The sequence below is a fragment of the Bos indicus x Bos taurus genome, chromosome 24, assembly GCF_003369695.1.
Source record: "Bos indicus x Bos taurus breed Angus x Brahman F1 hybrid chromosome 24, Bos_hybrid_MaternalHap_v2.0, whole genome shotgun sequence".
NCBI lineage: Eukaryota > Metazoa > Chordata > Mammalia > Artiodactyla > Bovidae > Bos > Bos indicus x Bos taurus.
Window position 1 is genome coordinate 34,753,503 of NC_040099.1, and position 27,721 is coordinate 34,781,223.

Below are 27,721 nucleotides of genomic sequence, written 5' to 3' on the forward strand. Positions count from 1 at the left end.
TTGTTTCTTTGTGAGTTTTTAATCCACAGAAAAGTAATCCTGAGAATGTAATTTATGATCATTTCATAAGTGTGTTAGTAACAAATATTAAAACTGTTTTGTTTCACTGATTCCAGAATATTGGGCTCCCACCATTTGTTCCAATTAAAAGTGCTTTCAGCTACAGGAAACCCATCTGACACTGATTTGGGAATAATAATATTTAATTATCTTGCATCACAAGAAGTCTCCAGGTAAGCAGGGCAGGGCTGATATAGATGTTCATCAGTGTCATCAAAAAAACAGGCTCTTTCTGATGCCATATCCCTGGCAGTCAGGATAGCTAGTTATCTCCTAGACACAAGATATAAAATGAACTCTAAAATTCATATGTAGGCAAATGACTGTGATACACTCAAGCTACCAGACCTTAAAGTTGGGCTTCCCAGGTGGCACTAGTGGTAAAGAACCTGCCGGTCAATGCAGGAGACCTAAGAGACACAGGTTCAATCCCTGGGTCGGGAAGTTCGCCTGGAGGAGGGCATGGCAACCCACTCCACTATTCTTGCCTGGAGAATCGTATGGACAGAGGAGCCTGGCAGGCTTTAGTCCATAGGGTCGCAAAGAGTTGGACATGACTGAAGCAACTTAGCACGTAGACACAAGATGGCAGCTCACACATCACGTTTGTACCCTGAGAAGAAAAAGGCAGAAGGAGTGGGGCCAGACACATTAAAATACAAGAGAGACCATGTTGAGGAATCTCTCCTATAGAAAAGCCAGCACAGGTATGTAAAGATATAGACTTGCTGCCGCTTTGGACATTCAGGATAACCTATTTTGTAAGGGAATGGGCAAATTATGACACATCCACAGGGTAGAGCCATCAAAAATAATGAGGTGGCCCTATGTGTAATAATTTATAAAGATATTTCTGATAGCTTATTTAATCTAAAACAATCTGATTCATATATATAGGGTCACATTACAAAAAAATGCAAACAAACTTTTTGGCCAGTCCAATATAAACAAAAATAAAATATAGCTCTACATGCATGTGATAGTGTGTGTGTTTTTGTGTGTTAATCGTAATGAATTGAGCATTTTTAAGTGCTGATGTGGAGGGTCACATTCTCCCCAGTATCTCCACACTCTCATATGCTTTGAGAAAGAAAGGCTGTAGTTTATTTCTACATCCCACGCACTTAGCATACTGCCTGGAACAGAGCAAGTCAACAATAGCTGAATAACAGAGGTTTGTATAAGAATGAAAACACTACCGTGTAAGCCAGATCTCTGATTTGATAAGTTAATTTGAAGTATACTCTGAAGTCTTTTCTAGCCGTCTCCTCAGTTTCTGTTGGTTATTATCATCATTAAACATTTATTCAAAGCCTCACAGAGCATTGTTTTAGAAATAGGGATACAGAGGATACATGGGCTTTCTTTTTCTTTCATTTTTGACACTGTCCTATACTACACATTTTGTTACATCTTTAACCCAGTGCTAACACATATATTTTGTTACAGATCCTCCCCAGCCGGTCCCCAAAAAGGCACCTTCTGCCTGGTGTCTTTTGAGCCAGTAGATCAAGACCAAAATGTGGTCACTTGGCTTCCAAAGAAAAGTTTTAGTCTTTGATCAGAGAGCCAAGAGATGCAGGTCCGGCCCTGATGGAAGGGTACATCTTACATACAGATCAGGAGCTGGGAAGAGGAGGGGTTTTTGCAACCTCATTCCAAGTCAGAACATCTATTAAAGCAGTGTCTATTTCCCCTGTAGACTTCAGTGCCAAAATGGCAACAAAAAATCTCACTGTTGCTCTGAACCTAAGAAAGTGCTGGTCATGAGGTAAGCATCCGGCTTCTTGGAACTTAATTTGGAGTCAGTGAGGCCAAACTGCAAGGTCAGGTGATAAAGAATACTTAGGAAATATGCTATTTTAACTACAGTTCTCACTTAAAAGAGTCTTCCAGTCCTAACCTTTTCTACAAACAGGCCAACATATATAATAGAAACTGGTGTTTCTTGTCCTAAAATATGTTATATAATCTTGTCCTAATGATATATTGTTGATATCAATATTGATACCTAAAGAGGTAAAAATTGTTGTATATTTTATTCTTTTAAATTTTATTTCTAAATATTTATATATTTAGAATATAATTTAGAATATACAATATTTATATATTTTATTTCTTGAATATTTATGTATTCAAGGCCTTGTGATAAAAAAGTTTTCACTTTGTCACATGCATTATCAAGCTGTGAATTATTCAACTGTGCTGTTTATCTCTATTCTAAAATTAAGAGAAGCTTCTTCCAGTTCTATCCTTCAACCACTTAAATGTGGGAATTACTTTGAAAAATGTAAATGGTGAGAATTTGACAAGACTAATTTACCTCACTGAGTATCTCTTTTAAATAAAGACAGTAATTTGGACCAAGTAAGAAAGACTTCACTGTCAGTTAAGACCATGACTCAGTATTAACTTATTACAGGACAACTGTTTATTTGTGCCCTCTATAGAGGGTTGTCCTCCCCCGGAGTTAGACACTGGTACCCAAATTTTGCAAGCAGTACAATGATCATATCTAGACCATCTGTACTTTCAGTTTATTGTTAATTATATTATCAAGCATTCAGTACCAGCTGCATATGAATAGACAGGCTGTCAGTGTATTAACAGAGCAGAATGATCACAAAAGAGCATTACTCTAACTGTCAACTTACTAATTGGTTTCTCCAAGTTTTAAATATCTTATCTGCTTTACTCTACCTATGGGCAGATAGCTTCAGATTTTTTCCCCCTATCTTTCCAGCCTCAAAATGGAACATGCATAGTGCTTAATTCCTGGACTCTGATGGTGGTTTTTTTCCTTCTAATGCCATATAGGAGTGATGCAGTATGGCCTTTGAAACCTCTAGGTTTTCTTACTAGAATTAAAGGGACTCTGAAAAATATGTCGAACAATAAACTATCATATATGTTTTCATGATATATATTCTAGAATATATGAATAGATATTATAGATAAGATATATAAATATCAATATATGAAGTAAAAATGCCTAATATTCTCTATATTTACCTAGAGCTCTTTATTATCATTAATCATAGTTCCTACTATTTTTAAGATCATTTCTTGGGAAAGAAGTTTGGGCTTGAATTCAGAGCACATGAGGTTGATTCTTGGCTCTGCTATTAATTCACCATTTGACCTGAAGGAAATCATTTGTCCTGTCCAGACTTTGATTTCATCTAGAAAATACAGATGGTTAAAAATATATATATAGCTAGAAATATCAATGTTACAGAGTTATTATGAGGATTAAAGAAATACTAATAACATGTGAAAATACTTTATGAACTGTGACAGTGCTATATATAAAGTACTATGTTGCTATGAAAAGATGTTTACTATTATAAACCAAAACCAAATAACATTTTATTACTAATATAGCTTTCTCTATCTAAAACGCATTGGGTTTAGGGTAGGGGGAAAAGTACATGTTGATCTCTGTGGTGATATTAACCTTGATCCCTTGGCTAAGGTGGTGTCAGTCAGGATTCACCACAGAGAAGTTACTAATTTTTCCTTTGTAATTGATTCAGGAGTGGGGTGGGGAAGGGAGGAGGGCCTATTTTGAGACTATGCAAATATCCTGTTTGTTTAAATTTCTTTCTACTCATTGGTGGATCTTATCTTGCCTGTAGCAAGGTACTGTTGCGTTCTGATGGTCTTTTTCTATTTCTCACATTCCTTCTGTGTTTATAACGGAAATCCTTATGAAAGAAAATGCTGTCACTTTTCTCCCACTGGCCCCATTTCTTTGTTCAGGTGTTGACATCAGTATAGATTCATGAGTATTTTTCTTTGGCTTGTAATTAAATATCAATACTATCCTTATTTTATTGTTCAATTTGTTTCAATTTGGGCATTCTGGATGGCTTCTATGTCCCTTTAATATGCCTTTTTTTTTTTAAGTGGGTTGGCATCACCAGATGGTCTAGTCTCATATTTTATTTTCTCTAGTCCAGTCCTGGAATCAATACAGTTCTTCAAGGAGTCCTGATTTCTTTTATTAAAGAATGGCATTTAAAAACCAAGATACTGGGACTTCACTGGCAGTCCAGTGGTTAAGACTTTGCCTTCCAGTGCAGGGGTTGTGGGTTCAATCCCTGGTCAGTGAGCTAAGATCCCACATGTCTCAAACTGCCCCACCACCAAAAAAAAAAAAAAAAAACACACAAACCCAAAACATAAAACAGAAACAATATTGTAACAAATTCATTAAAGACTTTAAAAATGGTCCATGCCCCCCCCCCCCCCAAAAAAAATCTTAAATAAAAAAGAAAAATCAAGATCTGGATGTAGATATGCTCATTGCTACAGGGGTCCCAGTGCTTGTAGCCCTTTTCAATGGAGTTAGGAAAAAATTATATGTAAATATAATGCATGCACATGTCTATATTTATCTATCATCTATAAGTAAACAAGTCCATCCATACTGACACCTCTGACTCCAATTCAGCAACAGAATGAATTATCATTTCTTATTTGTAATTTCTTCCTCTAAGTTAGAAACCTGGCTCTGATGGTCTACAATATATTTACTTATTTACTGAACAATACAACTAAAAGTAGATAAAGTCGTTTCAGAATTTCTAACCTACACTCCTGTGAGAAATTTACTTAACTTCACTCAATGTGGTTATGTGACTCACTTGTAATACACTTAGATTCATTTGTGATTATCTGTATTCCATCCTTCTTACCACATCCTGATGGATTTTTAAAACTTTATATAAAGTTTACTCTTTGTGATGAACAAGTCCATGAGTTTTAACAAATGCACAGAACTGTATGTCCCCTACCACAGCTCCCTATTCAAACTTACTATCACCTGCCTAATTCCCCCATGATACGTATTAATAGAAACCCATTCTGTCCATCCCCACAGAATCTGGCAACCACCAACCAGCTAATATTTATTAGCTGTGCTTTCTGAGGGCAAAAACAAGGAATTTATAGTAACCTTTTTTTTTTTTTTTGCCATGACACACGGCTTGTGGGATCTTAGTTTCTTACCAGGGTCAAGGCAGTGAAATGCCAAGTCCTAATCATTGGGCCACCAGGGAATTCCCTAAGACTTCGCCTTTCAATCACTGAGTCATACTGTTTAAGAAGCTGTGAAAAACATAGCAATGAAAAAGAATACCATCCATGAAAAATTATTGAGAAAAAATTAAACTTGAAGCAGGTAAACTTCAAACTTCCAGTTTATAGGAAGTTCAGGGGTCAAAGGAACATGTTAAGAGACCAAATGGGGTGCAATCAGTAAAATGAAGAAGTCAGGAAACTTTACAAGTTGCATGGAAAAAAACCAAAATGGGGTAAAAAAACAAATCAACTGCAAAAATATCATCCATAAAACTTTATTTTTTTTGGCCACACCATGTAGCTTGTGGGACCTTAGAAACCTGACCAGAGATTGAACCTGTGTCCTTGGCAGTCAAAGTATGGAGTCCAACCCTAACATTGATCCTGTGGTTATATTTTTTAAAACTGCCCTTATTTTTCAGGAATACACACTGAAACATTTATAGATGAAATATCTCACATCTGCTTCAAAATAATCCAGTGGGTCATGGCAGAGGGTAAGGGTGGGGAGATGGGTGGCAGTACAGATGAAACAAGTTCGACCAGAGCCGACAATTGTTGAAGGTGGGTAGTGACTATATGGGAGCTCAGTGTACCAGTCTATTCTGCGTACGTGTGAAAGGTCAAACAGAATGAAAGTGGAATATAATCCCACTAGGAAATACTTATTCAAAGATGAATATAATCAATTACTATCTACCAAACCACTTCAAAATCCTGCTGAGAGTAGTCAGTTCAGCAATACACTGCAAACGATTAATCAAGTAGAACATTCCCATTTTTACAGGGGCCTCATCCCTTAAAGCAATGGAGGATACACTGTGACAACCAACTTGCCCAGCTATAAATTCATAGGCTCTTTGTCACATATATAGACTGGCCAAATTCCATTTTAAACCTCGAATAATGTGTAGAATTGTTACCTTTACAATTTATCCTGTCCTTAACAAGTCAACTGAACAAAGCAGGAATAATATTGTAGCACGGGGGCTAAGAGGTCTCTTTCATTAGAAACTGTATCACACAGGAATGGCATTTGGCAACAGATAATACAAAAAGCAATTTACTATAGTTTGTTCTAAAGTAGTATTTTTTTGTTGCAGAACAGTAAGTTCAGGAGAAGACAGTTGCTGGCACTGGTTAAACACCTTAAGAATGTGAAGGTCTAGGTCTTTAATTCTCTTGGCCTTTTCCTCATTGTAAAAAATAGCTGCCTTAGCTCCAGTTATCCCATCTGTGTTCCAGGGAAGAAGGTGGAAGGGATATAGAGTAAAAGACCCAAGACAGATGATTCTGTTTTTAATTCGAAAAGAATAGCTTCTCCAGAATCCCTGTATGAGATTTCTATTTACATGTCATTAATCAGAACTATTCTTTGGAACTCTGCATTCAGATGCTTATCTCTTTCCTTTTCTCCTTTGCTTTTTGCTTCTCTTCTTTTCACAGCTATTTGTAAGGCCTCCCCAGACAGCCATTTTGCTTTTTTGCATTTCTCTTCCATGGGTATGGTCTTGATCCCTGTCTCCTGTACAATGTCACGAACCTCATTCCATAGTTCATCAGGCACTCTATCTATCAGATCTAGGCCCTTAAACCTATTTCTCACTTCCACTGTATAATCATAAGGGATTTGATTTAGGTCATACCTGAATGGTCTAGTGGTTTTCCCTACTTTCTTCAATTTCAGTCTGAATTTGGCAATAAGGAGTTCATGATCTGAGACTGTATAGAGCTTCTCCATCTTTGGCTGCAAAGAATATAATCAGTCTGATTTCGGTGTTGACCATCTGGTGATGTCCACCTGTAGAGTCTTCTCTTGTGTTGTTGGAAGAGGGTGTTTGCTATGACCAGTGCATTTTCTTGGCAAAACTCTATTAGTCTTTGCCCTGCTTCATTCCGTATTCCAAGGCCAAATTTGCCTGTTATTCCAAGTGTTTCTTGCCTTCCTACTTTTGCATTCCAGTCCCCTATAACAAAAAGGACATCTTTTTTGGGTGTTAGTTATAAAAGGTCTTGTAGGTCTTCATAGAACCATTCAACTTAAGCTTCTTCAGCATTACTGGTTGGGGCATAGACTTGGATTACTGTGATATTAAATGGTTTGCCTTGGAAATGAACAGAGATCATTCTGTCGTTTTTGAGATTGCATCCAAGTACTGAATTTCGGACTCTTCTGTTGACCATGATGGCTAGTCCATTTCTTCTGAGGGATTCCTGCCCGCAGTAGTAGATATAATGGTCATCTGAGTTAAATTCACCCATTTCAGTCCATTTTATTTCACTGATTGCTAGCATGTCAACATTCACTCTTGCCATCTCTTGTTTAACCACTTCCAATTTGCCTTGATTCATGGACCTGACATTCCAGGTTCCTATGCAATATTGCTCTTTACAGCATCGGACCTTGCTTCTATCACCAGTCACATCCACAGCTGGGTACTGTTTTTGCTTTGGCTCCATCCCTTCATTCTTTCTGGAGTTATTTCTTCACTGATCTCCAGTAGCATATTGGGCCCCTACTGACCTGGGGAGTTCCTCTTTCAGTATCCTATCATTTTGCCTTTTCATACTGTTCATGGGGTTCTCAAGGCAAGAATACTGAAGTCGTTTGCCATTCCCTTCTCCAGTGGACCACATTCTGTCAAATCTCTCCACCATGACCCGCCCATCTTGGGTTGCCCCACGGGCATGGATTAGTTTCATTGAGTTGGACAAGGCTGTGATCCTAGTGTGATTAGACTGATTAGTTTTCTGTGAGTATGGTTTCAGTGTCTGCCCTCTGATGCCCTCTTGCAACACCTACCGTCTTACTTGGGTTTCTCTTACCTTGGGCGTGGGGTATCTCTTCACGGCTGCTCCAGCAAAGCGCAGCCGTTCCTCCTTACCTTGGACAAGGGGTATCTCCTCACCGCCACCCTTCCTGACCTTCAACATGGGATGGCTCCTCTAGGCCCTCCTGCACCAGCGTAGCCACTGCTCCTTGGACTTGGGGTTGGTTGTAAAAAAAGATCTTCACAACCCAGATAATCACGATGGTGTGATCACTGACCTAGAGCCAGACATCCTGGACTTGGGGTTGGTCCTCTGAATGCAGAGTTCCAAAGAATAGCAAGAAGAGATAAGAAAGCCTTCCTCAGCGATCAATGCAAAGAAATAGAGGAAAAACAACAGAATGGGAAAGACTAGAGATCTCTTCAAGAAAATTAGAGATACCAAGGGGGCATTTCATGCAAAGAGGGGCTCGATAAAGGACAGAAATGGTATGGACCTAACAGAAGCAGAAGATATTAAGAAGAGGTAGCAAGAATACACAGAAGAACTGTACAAAAAAGATCTTCACGACCCAGATAATCACGATGGTGTGATCACTCACCTAGAGCCAGACATCCTGGAATGTGAAGTCAAGTGGGCCTTAGAAAGCATCACTACGAACAAAGCTAGTGGAGGTGATGGAATTCCAGTTGAGCTATTCCAAATCCTGAAAGATGATGCTGTGAAAGTGCTGCACTCAATATGCCAGCAAATTTGGAAAACTCAGCAGTGGCCACAGGACTGGAAAAGGTCAGTTTTCATTCCAATCCCAAAGAAAGGCAATGCCAAAGAATGTTCAAACTACCGCACAATTGCAGTCATCTCACATGCTAGTAAATGCTCAAAATTCTCCAAGCCAGGCTTCAGCAATATGTGAACCATGAAATTCCTGATGTTCAAGCTGGTTTTAGAAAAGGCAGAGGAACCAGAGATCAAATTGCCAACATCCACTGGATCATGGAAAAGCAAGAGAGTTCCAGAAAAGCATCTATTTCTGCTTTATTGACTATGCCAAAGCCTTTGACTGTGTGGATCACAATAAACTGTGGAAAATTCTGAGAGATGGGAATACCAGACCACCTGATCTGCCTCTTGAGAAATCTGTATGCAGGTCAGGAAGCAACAGTTAGAACTGGACATGGAACAACAGACTGGTTCCAAATAGGAAAAGGAGTACGTCAAGGCTGTATATTATCACCCTGCTTATTTAACGTATATGCAGAGTACATCATGAGAAACGCTGGACTGGAAGAAACACAAGCTGGAATCAAGATTGCCGGGAGAAATATCAATAACCTCAGATATGCAGATGACACCACCCTTATGGCAGAAAGTGAAGAGGAACTCAAAAGCCTCTTGATGAAAGTGAAAGTGGAGAGTGAAAAAGTTGGCTTAAAGCTCAATGTTCAGAAAACGAAGATCATGGCATCCGGTCCCATCACTTCATGGGAAATAGATGGGGAAACAGTGGAAACAGTGACAGACTTTATTTTTCTGGGCTCCAAAATCACTGCAGATGGCGACTGCAGCCATGAAATTAAAAGATGCTTACTCCTTGGAAGGAAAGTTATGACCAATCTAGATAGCATATTGAAAAGCAGAGACATTACTTTGCCAACAAAAGTCCATCTAGTCAAGGCTATGGTTTTTCCTGTGGTCATGTATGGATGTGAGAGTTGGACTGTGAAGAAGGCTGAGCACCAAAGAATTGATGCTTTTCAATGTGGTGTTGGAGAAGAGTCTTGAGAGTCCCTTGGACTGCAAGGAGATCCAACCAGTCCATTCTGAAGGAGATCAGCCCTGGGATTTCTTTGGAGGTAATGATGCTGAAGCTAAAACTCCAGTACTTGGGCCACGTCATGGCGAAGAGTTGACTCATTGGAAAAGACTCTGATGCTGGGAGGGATTGGGGGCAGGAGGAGAAGGGGAGGACAGAGGATGAGATGGCTGGATGGCATCATTGACTCGATGGACGTGAGTCTGAGTGAACTCCAGGAGTTGGTGATGTACAGGGAGGCCTGGTGTGCTGTGATTCATGGGGTCGTGAAGAGTTGGACACGACTGAGCGACTGAACTGAACTGAATCAGAACTAGGCGAAATGGATCCTGATAAGACCAAACTGAGTGGGAAAATAAAGCTTTTAGAGCTTGACACATTTCTATTCCCCTGAAAACTGGGCTCTTGTAAGAGTAGAGCATGAATATTGAATTGGTGACTAACCATGTATGCTACCAAACCCATTTAACCCGAGGTCTTCAAAATTTCAGCTTTTTAAATTTCAAAGATGACCATACCTCATCTTTGGGTTTTGAATAAAACTGAGAAGACAGGTAGGTTCAGATTACCTACTCTATTAGTGGTTAAGACAGATTAAAGAACATAACTTGGGTTGGAAGATAAAATTAATGCTTTTCTTCCCCCGAAGCACATTTAGAACAAACTTATGGGAATATAGAGCACTCTTACTCAGTCCTTGGATCACAAATAAAAGAGGAAGTCATAGGGTGGAGGACCTCTTAGAAGATGCCTCTAAGGAATGTCAACAGAACAGTCTTCCTTGGGGAGGTAAACAAAATGGCCAAGGCTCTTCTACCCTCAGTATCTGATGAAAGTGTTTGTTGCTCAGTCCTGTCTGAGGTTTTATGACTCAGTGGACTGTAGCCCACCAGGCTCCTCTGTCTATGGGATTTCCCAGTCAAGAATACTGGAGTGGATTGCCATTTCCTTCTCCACAGGATCTTCCCGACCCAGGGATCTAACTCCTGCATTGCAAGTGGATTCTTTACTATCTGAGCCACCAGGGAATCCCAATGGCCAGTATTTTATGGACTCAAGCAGGAACATGGAGAGAGGAAGAGATACCCTACCCCTATATGAGAGATAATCTTTAGGTTTTCATTTTCAGGGATACTCCCTGATAGTTATCATTTTATGAGAACACTGAGTAAAGGTTGGCAGCCTATTATAAAAATATAATTAGGAAATTTAAGCACATTATTTCTTACTGAAAGATAAATCTGAAGTATATCACATTATAAGATCCTGGTTTAAATAAACTTGCTTCTCACTGAGGCACAGTATGTTCTAAGCAGAGTATTTGGTTTTTCTAAGTTGCGTGCCAACAAGAACATTTACACATGGACTGTATCAATGTTACCCAAAAGAAGTATAAATATACAAAGAAGATAACTCCAAAAGAGAAAACTACAGCTTAATGAATGGGAGAAACTGGATTAGAGGTGAAGCTGACTAGCAGTAAGGAGTAGACACAAAAGTGAGGAGATGATTAAGACAGATGTAAAGCCCTGTTCTCATGAGGTTGATTTTGTGTCAAATTGACTGGGTTACACGTGTGTGGGTATTTGCCTTAACATTACTTCTGGGTATGTCTGTGAAGATGTTTCAGATGAGATTAATATTTGAGTTGGTGGACTGAGTAAGGCAGATTGCCCTGTTCAGTTTGGATGGGCACAGTCCAATCTGTCGAGGGTCTGAACACAAGTAGAGAAAGACAAGAGTTTGCTCTGTGAATTGGACTGATTGATATGAACTGATCTTCCTCCCTCAGACTGGAACTTCCAACCATCAGTTCCCTCAGTTCTCAGGACTTGGACTTCCACCATTGATTCTTAGGCTTCGGGCTCAGTTGGGAACTTTCTTAGGTCTCCAGCTTGTAGAAGGCTGATCATTTCTGGTTTTCTGTCTTTTTAATTGTGTGAGCCAATTCATTATAATTCATCTTTTTGTATATGTAAATATCTTTTAGTGGTTCTGTTTCTTTAGGGGAACACTAATACAGTTTCCCAAGAAAGATGACTGGTTTCCTTTCACCTACAAATGCATTAAGATTCATATCAGCCAAATGCCTCAGGTGACATTTGATATTTCCAGCAAGGAAAAACAAAAAGCAATTGTCATAAGCTTTATCTGTGTACAGTTAAGGGAAAATACCCAATAAAAACAAATGTGAGACCCTGGCTCAAATCTTAAAACTGCAGAATGAAATACTCATTCAGATTGTGCAAGCTGTAGATGAGTCTGTGATCCAGAGGCTCTTACTGGGCAAAAGCAGCAGCCAAGGGAAGATTAACCTGCCCATGGGTCAAGACACAAAACCAAGGCCCCTGGCTTGGAATTTCTTGTCACTTGCCTCTGTGTATTTTATTTTGGCTTCTCTGTTGTTCACCAAGTTGTGTCTGACTCTTTTGCAACCCCATGGACTGTACGTAGCCCATCAGGCTCCTCTGTCCATGGAATTTCCCAGTCAAGAACGCTGAAGTAGGTTGCTATTTCCTTCTCCAGGGATCGAACCTGGGTCTCCTGCACTGCAGACAGATTCTATACTGTCTGAGCCACCAGGGAAGCCCTTTGTAAACGAAATCTATTATATATTAACCTTACTCAAAATATAGGAAACACACAGAACTTTAAAACTTTTACTTAGGGGAAAGACTGACTCAGATAAATGAACACTACCGTGGTCCTGCACAGAAATTTAAAAAATGCAAAATTTCTCTTCCTTCTCAAAAGTACACCTCTTATTTTGTGAGTCCACCAAGAATTTTCACATTAAATAAAGACCAATATTAGACATATTCTTGTTGTTTTAATTGGCATGTCTCTAGAAATGTCTGTTGTTGGTTGCAGATAGAAAATTCTTCCTCAACATGATAAGCAAAGTCCATTTTAGGTTTTCAGGACTGTTATTAAATGTTATTCTGATACATTGGCCACCTGATGCAAAGAACTGACTCACTGGAAAAGACCCTGATGCTGGGAAAGATTGAGGGCAGGAGAAGGGGACAACAGAGGATGAGATGGTTGGGTGGCATCACCGACTCAATGGACATGGGTTTGGGTGGACTCTGGGAGTTGGTGATGGACAGGGAGGCCTGGTGTGCTGCGGTTCACAGGGTCGCAGTGTTGGACACGACTGAGTGACTGAACTGAACTCATCCTGATATTATGTAAGACCATGTGAATTTTGACTACTAAACACATTATTACATTTCAAAATACTAAACCATCTTTGTTTAACCAATCTAGTTGCAGTAAAACAAAACATGCTGTGAAATATAATTTCTCTATTAGCTCACTTACAGTTTTCTACATAAACCCATTAATTTCTTTAAACAAACCCCCAAATTTCACAAAATCTTAAGCTTTAAAAGATATAAAATTGGGAATTCCCCAGCGGTCCAGTGGTTAGCACTTCGTGCTTTCAGTATTGACGGCTTGGGTTTGATCCCTGGTTGGGGAATTAAGAACTCACAAACCAAGTAGTGTGGCCAAAAGGAAAAAAACCCACCCCAAAACATAAAAACAGAAGGCAATCCTTTTTGTAATACCACGTGCCTGGTAAAGCCTGCCCTTGAAAACCAAAGGGGACAGGACAAGGAGGCAAGTTCTACAGTCCAACTGGCCAGCTTCACTTCGAACCCAATTACTTCAAACATCTGGAGATAAGGGTGATGCCTATTGGTTATCCAGTAGGAAGAAACCATCTATTGTCCCCTGGGGAGCCCAGCCAATCAGAAACTGTAGTTACCCAACCAATGAGAGGCCTCTTTCTGCAAAAGAGGCTGCTTATTACTGCCCCTCCCCAGGCCTCCCTGCCTCCCTCCCCCAGGCCCTATCAAAGCAAGGCCTGCTTCCTGGTTCTCTGGAGTTGCCTGTGCTCAGCCACAGTTTGCTGCCAAACTGCAATTCTTCTGGCTATTCTTAAAGTCACTGTGCTGATAGAATAACTGGCTATTATTAAAGTTGACAAATTCAATCCAGTACCCACTAGGTTTCGCCTTATATTTAAACTGTTCCCAGACTGGTTTCACACTACAAACTTTGAAACATTAAAATTCACAAAATGAGACACAGTTAAGGGACTTCTGAAACTCCAATACTTTGGCCACCTCATGCGAGGAGTTGACTCATTGGAAAAGACCCTGATGCTGGGATGGATTGGGGGCAGGAGGAGAAGGGGACGACAGAGGATGAAATGGCTGGATGGCACCACCAACTAGATGGACATGAGTTTGAGTGAACTCTGGGAGTTGGTGTTGGACAGGGAGGCCCAGTGTGCTGCAGTTCATGGGGTTGCAAAGAGTTGGACACAACTGAGCGACTCAACTGAAGGGACTTCTCAGGCGGCCCAGTGGTTAGGACTCCACACTTTCACTGCAGAGGGCACAGTTTTGACTCCCTGGTTGGGAAACTAAGACCCTGCATGACATGTGGCTCAGCCAAAAAAATTAAAAAATAAAAAGGCACAGTTAAAACATTTTTTTGTTAGTGGCATTTGACTTAAAATGAGCTTCCACAGTTTTTAAAACAGACAAGATAATACAAAGTATTATCAAAATATTCACAATTTGCAATTGTGTATATGTTTTCCTTTCAGCCTGTTAGTACCATGCAGTCAGGAGTCATATGTTTATTCACAACTTGTGCTTTACTGTTTGTCCCCACCTTGATGAACACTGGGTCCCTTTGCCTTCTGTTTGCAGTCAACTAATAGGTACAAAAACAGAGGGTGGAAAAAGATACACACATACACGGCACACACAAATGCTGGTGCTATCTCAATTTACCTAACTTCCCAGAAGGCCTAAGGCTCCTGTTTGGTAACAATCTTTGCAGAATATCTCCTTCTTGTTAAACAAACAAACACAAGTACATGATTAAATGAAAATACAGAATCTAGTTCACTCCAATCCTCAGTCAGGTTTTCATCTTAGTCTATAAACAAACAGCAGCAAACTAGCTTTTTAAGAAACCATGTACTGAGACTTACGTTCTTTAGGGTTTCCCTGATGGCTCAGTGGTAAAGAACCCACTTGCCAATGCAAAAGACATGGGTTTGACCCCCGTGTCGGAAAGATTCCCTAGAGAAGGAAATGGTAACCCAGTCCAGTATTCTTGCTGGGAGATCCCATGGACAGAGAAGCCTGGTGGGCTATAGTCCATGGCGCTGGCACAGGAGTCACATACAACTTGGTGACTAAAACATTTTTCTCTAAATCTAATCTATTAAAACAATTCAATAAATCCTTATTAATGATTGGAAAGAATCCAGTTTTGCTGGCAAGTAAGTCAGTCGCCTTTTTTTCATTCTTAAAGAACTACTTGTAAAAGTATTTGGTACAGGAGCCAATGATATGTACATTACACATTTACAAGTTTCAACACTGTTCATGACAGATAATCTAGTGAACACTATTTACAGTTTCAACGCAGAGAATGTAAAACAGAGACTTCCTTGGTGGTCCAGTTGTTAAGACTCTGTGCTTCAAATGCAATGTACATGAGTCTGATCCATAGTTGGGGAACTAGGATCCCACACATTGTCTGACAACCCCCCGAAAAACCCCCATTAACAATGACGACAAAATCAACGACTCCTGAATTAGAAGATGAGCATCACCCTTTACTAAGAAACTACATCTTCATGGACCAAACTCAGGAAGAAGAGAATCAATTTTAGACCTCATTCCACAGGACCTCAGTTTCTGAAGTATCAAAAAGGACTTATTTTACTTGTAGGAAGGTTCCACGGAATGGAATCAAGGTAAAACAATAAAACACACCAGTGCATGTGAAATAAAAAGGTATATATTCTATATACATTCATAAAAGAAATACTATAGTTCAAAAAATTAAAAGCCTGATCTAAGATTGGAATTACTGTGGGACTACCTAGTAGTAATGCTTAGCTCTTATTGTGTTGATATCAAGTATATACACATGAACTTTAAAAGCTTAATATGATAGTCAACGGACAAATGTGTTACATTTTTGTTTATTAAAAACTGCTACAAACAAACAAAGCCTGTACAAAAAACTTGAACATTCTTCCCTGTGAAACAGTAACATTATTTCTTAGGACTTCTGCCTTGGCCTTAATCTTCCTCTGTCAGGTATCCGTCTTCCTGCCCCACCTGCCATAAACAAAACCAGGACAAAAAATATCCCATAATTCTTATCACTCTGCAACAATAATCGCGAAAGACATTATCACTTAGGACTCCCTCTTTCTCTGCCTTGGCCACGCCCTCTTCCTTGGCCGCCAAAAATGAAACTTGTACCAAAAAACATACCGTAGTACTTAATACTTTGAGATAGTAGTCTTGAGAGACATTATCGCCTAGGACCCCCTCTGCCTCTGCCTCGGCCTCGGCCACGTCCTCTTCCTCGGCCTCGGCCTCTTCCTGCAACTGAGGGAAGAGAAAAACAAAGCAAGGTAAATTCTCTTCTGTGCTGATGTGACCTGGCCACTGCCAACAGCACCTACAGTAAAGAAAATTTTAACTCAGCTTCTCTCAAATGTAATCTCAGAGTCACCTCTTCCGATACTTTATCATACAGAACCAAGAACTGCTGGCCTAATACCTTAATATTTGTTTCATTTGACTTTGTTTATGGAGAAATTCATCAAGGTTTAAAATATTTTTTCTTTGTATCATGCCTCAAATTCACCACAAAATGAAACACAAATGATCTGAACTTCACAGAAGATGAAAGAGATTTCATACTAATGGAACAGAACAGAAACACTATGTGCCAGTTTTGTTACTGAAGACAATCCAAGTAAGTTAATTCATGTCAAGAAAGTTTAAGATACATTGCATCAAATAACAACCTCATGATTCTTCCGAATCTTAAGTCATTTGACCCAATCATATTGTTACTTTAATCCAGTAACAATATCCCTGTTACCTGGTCATCCTAGCTCTGAGCTTCCTATTTTCAGGTATCTATGAATGTTTTTAAAACCCTGACATTTCTACTCATCGTTCGGAGTCTTATCATTCAAAGCAATAGAGTAAATCTAGCACTTCTCTTGAAACAAGGCAGATTAACCACACTTATCTTCAATTCGCTCTGAGGTACTATTCACGATAGAAAAGAAAGAAAAATAGCAAATATCCATGGAGCGAGGGCACAGAAAAAACGCAGTAGTTTAAACATCTCAACAAATTTCTAAGTCAGAAAACAAACTGAGAACAACAAATGTTTAGTAAAGGAAGAGTAGCCTCAAAAAGACCTAGGACCTTGGAAGCCAGGGGTAAGGTGAGGCAGGAGGCTGAAAACATGGGGAAGAGGCTGCCAGCCCTCATGTGGGGCAGCAGACTGGCTAGCCCTCTTCCCATCCTGCAACGCTGAAGCCTATTTCCCTGACAGGTAGGCAGGAAAGGAAAGAGAAAATTAACCTTAAGACCTTGAAGCAGAAAGGGTTTGGATTTGAACACAGTTGCAAAGTGGATGGCAGCAAAAGTCACAGAGCCAGAGGGACGAAGAGAGGGATCAAGTCAGTGTTTTTCCAGCTATGTGGTATAGCCTGAACATTTTTTTTTAACTGAAAGAGAATAGGACAGGAAACTTAAGGGCATCTGCATGTATTAAGACTAAACAGTTCTTTGTGAAATTTTGAATGAATAGGTCATAATGCAAAAAAGTATATTTCTTAGTGTGGGTGAGAGGAAAAGTCTAAAAATCATTGTGGTAAGTTTAGTATCAGTCCCTTTCTCCTGTCCTGCTCCTATGATGCTGGTTGCCAGACACGTCTCCCATGTGACTAGAATCTTTTTCTGAGAAAACCAGTTCCAGAAAAGATTTCCACATCCTAAAATGTGGGGTTGCCTTGGTGGAGAAGCAAATTTACTTTGAATCCACCAGCGAAGCAGTCCAGCCTCCCTTTCCAGAAGTTCTCTTTTCAGGTTCCTTCTTAAACAATGGATGGCCAAAGTGCAAGATACTACAGTAAAGCCTTCAACATAAAGAGCATATTAAGAGGTTAAATAAAAAGAGAAACCAGAGAAAACAACACCAAGTTCAGAATAAAAGACAGAGAGAAAAATAAGAGAAAAGACTCAGTCAGAAAACTCAATTATTAAGAATTCCAGGAAGAAAGAACAGAATAAGCAAAACAGAAGAAATTTATAAAGGTACACAAGTAAATTTCTTAGCTCTAAAATACAAGAATATCCATACGGAAAGGGTCCGCCAAGTACCCAAAACAATGAAATGGACAAAAAGCTAAGTCATTAAGAAATTTCAGAATAGCAGGAATAAAGGGTTCATCCCCAGATGTTCCAAAGTGTGCAGGGAATGCGGGACCAGGCCATGCAAAAAGGCCCAGCAGGTAAGACCAAACAACACTGGTCTTTTGAACAGCAATACCAGGAACCGTAAGAAACTCCAGGTGTACTCATGGCGAGCATAGGCAATTAAAAGCAACCAACCAATCTGTGTTGTCTGCAGATATAAACATATTTTGAATAGTGGATTAGGGTATAAATATACCATACACAAAAATGTTTATAATCCTTCAAACTTACCAGCTTCCCTTTTCTTAGACTTCACCTTTGGTTCCACATCCACGAGTAGCGTATCCAGAGGTAAGCTGTCTGGCAGAATAAAATACCGAATGTTATTTCCTCGAATACTCAGTGTTTCCAGCTGTACAGGTTCTCTGTTCTTCAGGGTCATTTTCACTGCTTTAAGATGTGTGTTCATACTGACATCTACACCTGGAGGGAAAAAAGAGGGCAATTATTAGCATAAAAAGGAAGGCAACCAATTTATCTATCAGGCCACAGTTGGTACTATATTAGATTTACGAGCTCTATGTTCCAGGAATGGTACGCTAAGGCATTTTAGTTTAATCCTCAATGTCCCTATGGTAGATGGTATGATCATCCCTACTGTTAGGACTAAAATATATAGCCAGGATATAAGAAATGTAACACTGGTTGTCCGTGAGGGGAGAGAATTGGATTTTTACTAGATTTTGCTCCCCCAATTTACTAAATTTTTATTAAGTGCCTACTATCTGTGAGGCAAATCTTGCACTGTACTACTTTTGTCTTCCATCATTGTATTTTGAATTCGTAAAAAGCAGGAAGAACACTCAGCCCCCTCTACCACATGTAACACAAAGCTCAGAAGTGAAAGTGAAAGTCGCTCAGTCCTGTCTGACTCTGAAACCCCCATAGACTATCCAGTTCATGGAATTCTCCAGGCCAGAATACTGGAGTAGGTAGCCTTTCCCTTCTCCGGGGGATCTTCCCAACCCAGGAATCGAACCAGGGTCTCCCGCATTGCAGGCGGATTTTTTATTAACTGAGCTGCTGCTGCTGCTGCTAAGTTGCTTCAGTCGTGTCTGACTCTGTGCAACCCCATAGGCGGCAGCCCACCAAACTCCCCCGTCCCTGGGATTCTCCAGGCAAAAACACTGGAGTGGCTAGAGCAGACTAAATCATTGTTTAAAATCACAGAATTTTAACAGCAAAATTATGCTTCCTTAGATACGATCACTATGTATCAAAACCTTATACTACATGGATTTCCTTTCATAGCAATTGGTGTTGCAAAGTTCTAGCAAACTCACAAAAATTACCAGTTATGTAAATATTTCAGAGAGTAGAACGGGGCCATCTGCTAAGATAGCATTTTCTTTCATCAATTCTTTTAAAAAATCTGCCCTTTGGCAGGTGTGTGTGTGTGTAACACTACTATTAGTGAAGAATCATAGTGGCTTTAAATTTAAAACTACATATCCAACATTTTACGTCACTAAAGCAAAAAATACTCAAAAATGTTATGCTTAGGTAAAATTATGGTTCCTCATCAACCCCCTCCCCATTTCCCATGTGTGTTTTACCCAAGATAATCAGATACGGAAACCCTATTCTCTGTCTTCAAAGACTTTACCGTTGAACAGGGGACACAAAATTCTAATAAAAGTAATATGTGTTTTGGAAGATGTAACACTCGAGGGGGCACATACAGGCCAAAGTGGAAAAGGCATCAATCAAAAAAACAGTGGTTGCACATGGGGTAACCTGAATCCTTCTGGTATTAGCACAAGAGCTTAAGGGGAGACATACATAAGAAGGTGCATGTAATACTCCAGACAAAAGGAAGGAGATTTGTACTAAATAAATGTTATTAACCAAACAAAGAATTCTGGCCTGCAGGTCAAAGAGACGGGGGAAAAAAGTGTTATAAACTCAGTCCAACCTCCATACCTGTGATTGTTCCGTGGACTTGTGTTCCATTCTTTAATTCAATGGTTACAGTTTCGTGACTCAATTTCATCAAAAATCTATAAAGACATTAAGAATAAACAGTAAGTTTTTACTTTTACTACTCCAAAAACATGTTTATGAAGTCAAAGTGAAATTTCTAGATATAGAAAACGTGCTCTGGATGCTGTCTGCACCCATTCCCGTTAATAGTGTGCACTGTAATTTCCCTAGTTGTATGGAAAGGTGCCTCAATAACATTTACTTCCATTCCTCACTTCATCTATTCTGTTCTCCAAATTATTATGAAACAATGCAGAGGAAGTTGAAGAGTTCACAGATTCACAACCACATCTAGGAAAGTGAACAACAATCCTACAGTCTGATCCAATATGCAACTCATATTCAAAATTTCTGGTCTATAGTATAGTATGTACTCTGTGTACTCTACCACGGCATCAATCACAGCTGCAGGATTCCAACAACTGGGGGATTCCCTATGTCCCCACAGCTAGAGTCCATTTGAGAGGTGGGATCAGGAACTTTATATCTAATCTTGGATTGTAACAAGCACTAAGAGTTGGCTAAAATGTTTCCATGATTAAAGGGAAGTCAGCCTTAAAAATGCAACTTTTTAAGTGGTATAGATAGCCATCAAAATAGGGGAAACTACTTGATCTTGTACAAAAGCAAGTTTCAAACCTGCTCTCATATAAAGAAAAACCCATGTGCTAAATCCCTTCCCTTTCCATATTTGCTGTCAAGGAAAAAAGTGTCTCTTGAACTGAATCCAAATACGTTTTATCCAGTCCAAGGATATTTCTTTGATAAATAATACGTGCCATTCTATATTACCTGGTACTCCCTGTGCTTGGTAATGAGTATTAAAAGTGAGCAAGACTAAGCTCCCAAGGAGTTCAAACTCTAGGAGGAAGAAGAGACACACAAAATAATTTTTTAAAGTAACTACATAAATTTAAAGCACAATGGAGATACGCACAGGTTTTTTTTTTATCATGAATATAATGTAGCATGAGTAGGAAGGAATCAGATCTTAGTGGGCTGCTAGGAAGAAGTCTGAAAGGTTGGTAATATGCGCAGCAAGAGAGATAAAAGCAAAGATACAGTAAGAAAACAGCACAATGTACACAGACACTATAGGTATTACTGCTGGAGTATTAAGTCCAAGAAAATGAGTAGAGAAGAGTTTCCTTTCAGGGGATGCCCAAGCTCTGTTAAAGAGTTCTCCTACGAGAACAACAGAAGGGTTTTCATCAATGGAGTGGAGCATCACATTAGATGACAAAGCAGGTGTCTTCTAGAGAGCAATATAGATATTAAGGTTTACACAACTGAGAAACAGAAACAATAAACCAATGAAACAGAACAGAGACCAGAAGTTCATTATCCAGATAGGGGTGTGGATTTTACAGGTGTATACACTTTTCAAAATTGGGAAATGCATGCTAAATTTCATTGTATGACATTTACCTTTTAAGAAGTGAGATTTTAAAAAACTGGGTGGGGAAAAAAGGAAGTCTGAGCAGCTTAGTGGTGTGACAGGAGTGGCAAGGGAGGGTTTAGGGAGGGCAGGAGAAGGAAACACTACCATCCAAGCCAGGAAGCAGACAAATTAAAATTATTTTCTGATAAATCCTTCACTATCTGAATTCCTTCTGCTTACTGAAATTCAGATACTCAGATAATACTTAAATATTCAGGTAAAATGGGATCCTTTAGTATACCACTGAAATGGCATCCAAACCCACACTATTAAATTAAAAAATCAAAGAGAACAGAAAGTGAAAGATGCTTATTAGGTACTTAAATCTGCCAAAACCTGGCAATTTATCAGATTATTAGGATCATCAAGAGGAATAAGTCATGGATGACTCCCAGGTTTTTGATCAGGGTGACAGTAAAATAATAATTATGTTACCAACTGAGATACTGAAAGAAGTCAACCAAATCTGCAAACCACTTAGCCAAACAACCATTTTTCCTGGTGCAAAATACATTCTTCAGGTATTAGAAATTTTGTTTCTATAGTCTAAGACATGGAATAGGATTCAGTACATTCATTAAAATTTATAGGAATATTCTGTCACTGTCACAACACGGAATTTCTTTAAATGAGACAAACTGATTTCAAACAGTACTACATAAAACTTAACTATAGATTCAGGTTGGCAGGTATTGACCACACACCAGTTATATCGCAATAAAACTGGAAGGAAAACAATGTACAAAAAGTTGACCTTAAATGCACTCTCTAAAATGCCACCCTGAATATAACAATGAGTATTTTATATGTTATTTCAAATGTACTAGAAACTATCTACTTGTCTGCCTTCACCACAAAATATAAAACTCCAACAAGGCAGGGACTCTGCCTTGAAAAAAAAAAAAAAATCCATTATGAACGTACAGTGTAACAGGTGGCCAAAAACTAGTCGACACTGACAATCCTTGACTGAGCAGACAGGAAACTAGCTAAGTTAGTTTATAGCTGCCTGCTAAGATATAAACTTATTTATCAGAAACCTCTGCTTCTATGTTCCACCTCTCAGTCTCAAGCAAAACCACCAAACCCAATCTATTTGCAGGGAGTACAGAATGAATTACTTCAATCAATAAGCACGTCTTCAGTATGCAAAACTAACAGGCCAAATTTAAACACAGATAAGAACCAAAAGAAATCTTGAATATCTGTGTAATTAGTCCAAAAATACAGCAAAGAGATTCTGTCCCATGTTGGGAGATTCTTCCTAAATCAAAAGCTTATTCTACAGGGAAATAAATGCAGACTGTATAACGTAAAGTCTAGGGAGTAACAACAAGAGGGGGGAAAACACACTAAGAAAACAACTTACGAAATCAAAAAAGTCCATCCCTGACTTGAAACATTTCGGAATTGGGTTACATTATTTCTTAATAAACCTCTGCAGCTTCTAAGCACTCTTTTCCAGGCTCTGCATGCTGAGACGAAGCAGAAAAGTAACCCAGACTAGAGCACAAGTTCGACGCCAATCAAAGTCTATCGACTTTCACCCAGAGTTAAGAGCTTGGGAGCCTGGCGCTGCACCTCTAAGGCCTCTATGACTCTAGGTTGGAACACCCAGTCCGGCCTTTATTTCCACCTCTAGGAAGACAGGCAGGACCCCGGCACAAGCCAGTTTGAAGCCCAGGCCCGAGCGCCTGCGGGGGCGCGGGCCAGACCGGGCTGCAGCGGCGGGCGCCGGAGGCCGTTGGCAGGCCGCGCGCGCACGCGGCTTTCGCGCCTCCTGCATCGGGAGCAGCCCGGCCTCCCGCTCCAGGCCCAGATCGGCCCTTCCCAGCTCCCACTCCGCTCGGCCACCTCCTCACCTCACGAGCTTCATCCTAGAGGCGCCGTCACCCTTTCGGCCCGATAAGACACGAAATCCGACCACCGAGAGCCGAGGTTGGGCGTATGAATGGCCGGAAACACTTACTCTCGGGGCTCCGACGTAGAGACCGCGCCGAGCGCAGGGACGCACGGCGGAAACGCCGCGGCCGCGCTTGGGCTACTCTCCTTTCCGGCTGCGCGAAGCGCCACTGCGGCCCCTGACGGTTGGAGGTGTGCCTTGCAACTGCTGAGGGTGTTTAGGGCAGGTTTAGGAGACTTTCAGTATGGAGATTTGAGATTACATCCCTTTAACGGGCAGGGCAGGGCTCCGTGTATTATGCAGCACCAGATTTACTCGTTAATGAAAGTTAGTTCTGGGGGAAGTCCAGAGGATTATGCTAATTCTGTTCCAACAGCAGGAACCTCAACATTACTTTATGTGCCTACAGAAAATCACAGAATTTTAACTGATTATTTTTAAATTATGGTCACAAACCTCAAAAGGTGCCCAGAGATCTAGAGATCGTGTTACGCTTCTCTAATGGATACTTTCTCCTTTAGTCCAGGTGATCTCCAAAACTAGGGCTTTAATTTGTACCTCCAGCTTGGACTTGATCCCTGGTCATCAGAATTCCTGAATATTGTGAGGCATTGCTCATCAAACATCAATGTCATCTGGAGGAAATGTTAGAATGAAATTCTGATTCTGTCAGCATGGGGTCTGAAATTCTGCACTTCTAAGGCAAGGGCACCCCACTCCAGTATTCTTTCCTGGAAAATCCTATGGACGGAGAAGCCTGGTAGGTGCAGTCCATGGGGTCGCTGAGAATCAGACACGACTGAGTGACTTCACTTTCACTTTTCACTTTCATGCATTGGAGAAGAAAATGGTAACCCACTCCAGTGTTCTTGCCTGGAGAATCCCAAGGACGGGGGAGCCTGGTGGGCTGCGGTCCATGGGGTCACACAGAGTCGGACACGACTGAAGTGACTTAGCAGCAACAGTAACAAGCCTTCAGTTGATGAAGATGCCCCTAGTCCATGGATCTCAATTTGAGTAGCAAGACTGTAATGGACTTATGTGTGCTACCTTCTCAACATCTATCCCCCTGTCTTCCCAACAGCTCCTAATAATCCCCTGGCGATCCAATGTGGACCAAATGGCCATCATTTTTTTTTTTTCTAGCTTGAAAAAATTTAATAATTTTTACTCTCATAGTATAAAACCGTCAAGAGTCCTGAAATAAAGTCAGCAAGAATGGAGCGGCAAAGAAAAAGCCTCTATTTGCTGCTAGCTGGAGGGTCAGTCTGAAAATCAGACTCCTCTGTCTTCTTGGAGTTAGCTGAGGTTTTGTATGTTACAAGTATTTAGATTGGCCATGAGAAAGAAAATAAGGAAATGAGAATGCAACCAGCGGGGCAATCCAGCTGTTCCATTAATTTTTAGAGGCAGATGTCTTAATGATAAGGGCTTCCCTGGTGGCTCAGGGGTAAAGAATTCATCTGCCAATGCCGGAGGCTCTGGTTCCATCTCTGGGTCAGGAAGATCCCCTGGAGAAGGGAATGGCAACCCACTCCAGTATTCTTGCCTGGGAAACCCCATGAACAGAGGAGCCTGGCAGACTACAATCTTTTGGTTGTCAAAGAGTCAGACATGACTTAGCAACTGAACACGAGCAGCATGCTAACCCCCACCAATTTTACTTATGCAAATCTTCACCAACACTAATTGTCACCAATCTTCTTATGGACAATTTGATAGGGGTAAAATTAGACCAGCAGGCTACAGTCCATGGGGTTGCAAAAGAGGTGGACAGGACTTAGCAACTAAACAATAACAATGAATTCCTTATGTATCAAAAATAAATACATATGGTTTTATACGGTGTAACCTTTGTAAGGATTCCCAGGTTCCTGATTGTGGCCAATACAAATACAGTGAATAGAGAACTCAGAAGCAGAGGCTCTGGAACTTCCCTGGTGGTCCAGTCCTTAAGACTCCATGCTCCCAAAGCAAGGGTCAGGGAACTAGACCTCCCATGCAGCAGCGAAAAGATCCCACATTCTGCAACTAAGACCCAGCATGGCCAAATAAATATCTTTTTTAAAAAACAAAGGCCTATTTTGGGGGAATGGAAACTTGTAAATATGGTTTGTGTAGGTGTGTATGTCAGAATTTGAGTTATTACAGATAAAGTGGTTTACACACAAAAAAAATTCCACCAATTGTCTTGACAATCTAAAGGTGAAGGTAAATGTATTAGAAAGTCAGATATTGTATCAGTAGTAGATAACCAGCTTTAATCAGGTTGGCAGTCTACTCCCTGGCATTAAGGGCACAGACCCTCTGCTTAGTGGAAAATCCATGCCTGATTTACAGCTGCCCATCCATATCCTGGGTCCTACAACCTCCCAACAATCAACTGATGATGACTGTTTAGTATTTACTACTGAAAAAAAAATCCCCGTATAAATTGGGTGTGTTTAAACTTGTGTTGATCAAGGGACAAATGAACGTGTCAAGGTTTTGGGATGTGGGGGTGAGGGGCGGCAGACAGGTTTTTGCCAATTATCACAAGATATGGTGTCGTGGCCAATGGCTTCACCCACCAAGACCTCTCATTTTGGTTTTTAAACCATAGCACCTCTCCAGACTAAACTGACAGGCAGCTCTATAAAGTTTTATGGAAGATGATGAAAAAAAAAACATCAGGCTTCAGCAACTTAAGAGGGTATATTGGGGTGGACTTGGCTTCAAAAAAGGAGGGCAGTAAGAACCATGGGGGAGAATCCACTTATGATCACCTCTTCAGATTCTCAAAGGCAAGAGGACTCATTTACCCATCCTCACAGTCCTACAAATAAGCAAAGAGAAGCACAGAGGGCGTGTTCAAAAGCAGTGTAGAATCAAGAATCCTAGGATCCTAGATTCAATCTTTGGAGGCTTCTAAGAGCCAAAGGTTTGTCTTAACACACGCCGTTACTAAACTTGGTGGAACTTCCTACAATTTCTTGTCGACTCTTGTGCTCTGATGCCCAAGGAGCAAAGTGTGCAAGGAGACGGGGAAGCCCTGGATTTTGGGGAGACGCTGGAGTGCAATGCCGGGAAGGAGGGAGAACGGATCAATCGCCTCCCCTTTTTTGTACACTGGCTCGTGTGGAAGATGAGAGGTATCTGAACTGGAAGTCGCAGAGAGCAGTACCTGCAACCAACAGAAGAACCGTTGGCGACGGATCTTCAAGACAAACCTCCACCGCTGGGCGCGTGGGTGGCTTTATTCCGAGACGACAGGGGGGAAACAAGGGAAGCGGCCGCCGGTAGGGTACAAGGCGCCCACCCGTGGAGGCGCGCACGCGAGGCCTCCAACCGCGCCTGCGCTGCGGCCGGACGCGGGCTCGCCTCTCCCCGAAGCCCCGCCGTCCCGGCCGGGGTGAAAAACGGCGTGACACGCAGCCAGCGTGGCGGCCATCTTCAGGCTCTGGGCACGTCAACGGAGCGGGTTCGGGCAGAAGAAGAGCGTTGCGCAAGCGCGCCCAAGACGGTCCCAGGTAACTCCCATCTGACGGGCTAGGCGTCGCCGTCGTCGCCGGAAGTTTGGCGTTTCTGTGCCGCGGGAGAGGAGGAGGCGGCGGCAGCGGCAGCGGCAGAAGCAGCTGAGTGTCTCCCGATACCCGGATGTGAGGCGGTCTGCTGGCTCGCGTCGGACCCTCGGCCGGGAGCGAGGAAGGTAGGCGAGCGTCCCGCCCGCCCCGCCGCCTCTGTCGTCCTCGTCTCCCTATGGCCAGCCCCTCCGGAGAGCCGGACGCCTCTCCCCTTTCCCGTCCCACCCTCTGGGTCGCGTCGCCTCGCACGCCTTTCCTCCTCCTAGGGTCCCGGCTTCGGGCGCCCCCGGGAGGGAGTGGGCGGTTCCGGGACGCGGTCGCCGGAGGCAGGCAACCAACCTGCGCGGCTCGGCTGCCTGGCCGCCGCATCACCTGCCGCGGCCCGCTGGGAGGTCGAAGGTATTGAGGGGTCGTGGCCAGGGTCTCGCCGGGCTTCTGGAGCCCCGTGGCGGCGTGCAGCGATTGCGGCGGCCGGGGCGGTGTCGGCCCGCAGGTAGCCGGGCCTCTTCCCAGTCTTCTCCCCCGAAGCCGCTGCTCCAGCCCCGGCGGAGCTGCGGTCCTGCGGCTCGCTCTGCTGCCCGCCGCCCACCCGCTGACCCGGCGTGAACCCCGAGGCCTCTGCAGTCTGAGGGCTGGGCTGTGGGGATCCCGGCTTCACGATCCTTAGTCTGGGAGGGGAGCGGTGGCCCGAGTCCAAGGTCAGAGAGGGATTCTGGTTGGATCCGAGGATCTGGGCGCAGGCCAGGCTGCTCTGGAGTAGAAATTGGGTTT

At 41.7% G+C, this 27,721-nt stretch overlaps 2 protein-coding genes across 6 annotated transcripts in view; one reads left to right on the forward strand and one right to left on the reverse strand.

Moving 5' to 3' along the window:
- Nucleotides 1–15,716: 15,716 nt before the first annotated feature.
- Nucleotides 15,717–27,634, reverse strand: SNRPD1 (small nuclear ribonucleoprotein D1 polypeptide). Of its 2 annotated transcripts, XM_027525551.1 has the most exons (5): nucleotides 23,347–23,505; nucleotides 19,984–20,060; nucleotides 18,292–18,483; nucleotides 16,051–16,167; nucleotides 15,717–15,891 (listed from the first exon to the last, which is right to left on the reverse strand). In XM_027525551.1, exons 1-4 carry the CDS (start codon nucleotides 23,358–23,360, stop codon nucleotides 16,091–16,093), a joined length of 360 nt encoding a protein of 119 aa, XP_027381352.1. In that variant the 5' UTR covers nucleotides 23,361–23,505; the 3' UTR covers nucleotides 15,717–15,891; nucleotides 16,051–16,090. The 2 variants fall into 2 exon arrangements, 1 of the variants encoding a protein (XP_027381352.1); XR_003508402.1 differs by lacking the exons at nucleotides 15,717–15,891; nucleotides 16,051–16,167; nucleotides 23,347–23,505 and adding an exon at nucleotides 26,551–27,634 and having other exon boundaries at nucleotides 18,461–18,483.
- The window catches only part of ESCO1 (establishment of sister chromatid cohesion N-acetyltransferase 1), a 44,579-nt gene continuing 43,669 nt past the window's right edge, over nucleotides 26,812–27,721 (forward strand). Inside the window, exon 1 of one of the 4 annotated variants that reach the window (XM_027525547.1) lies at nucleotides 26,812–27,075. The gene's annotated coding sequence lies outside the window, so the exon portion shown is untranslated. The remainder of the gene's footprint in view (nucleotides 27,076–27,721) is intronic. The other 3 variants (XR_003508401.1, XM_027525549.1, XR_003508400.1) reach the window with 3 other exon arrangements.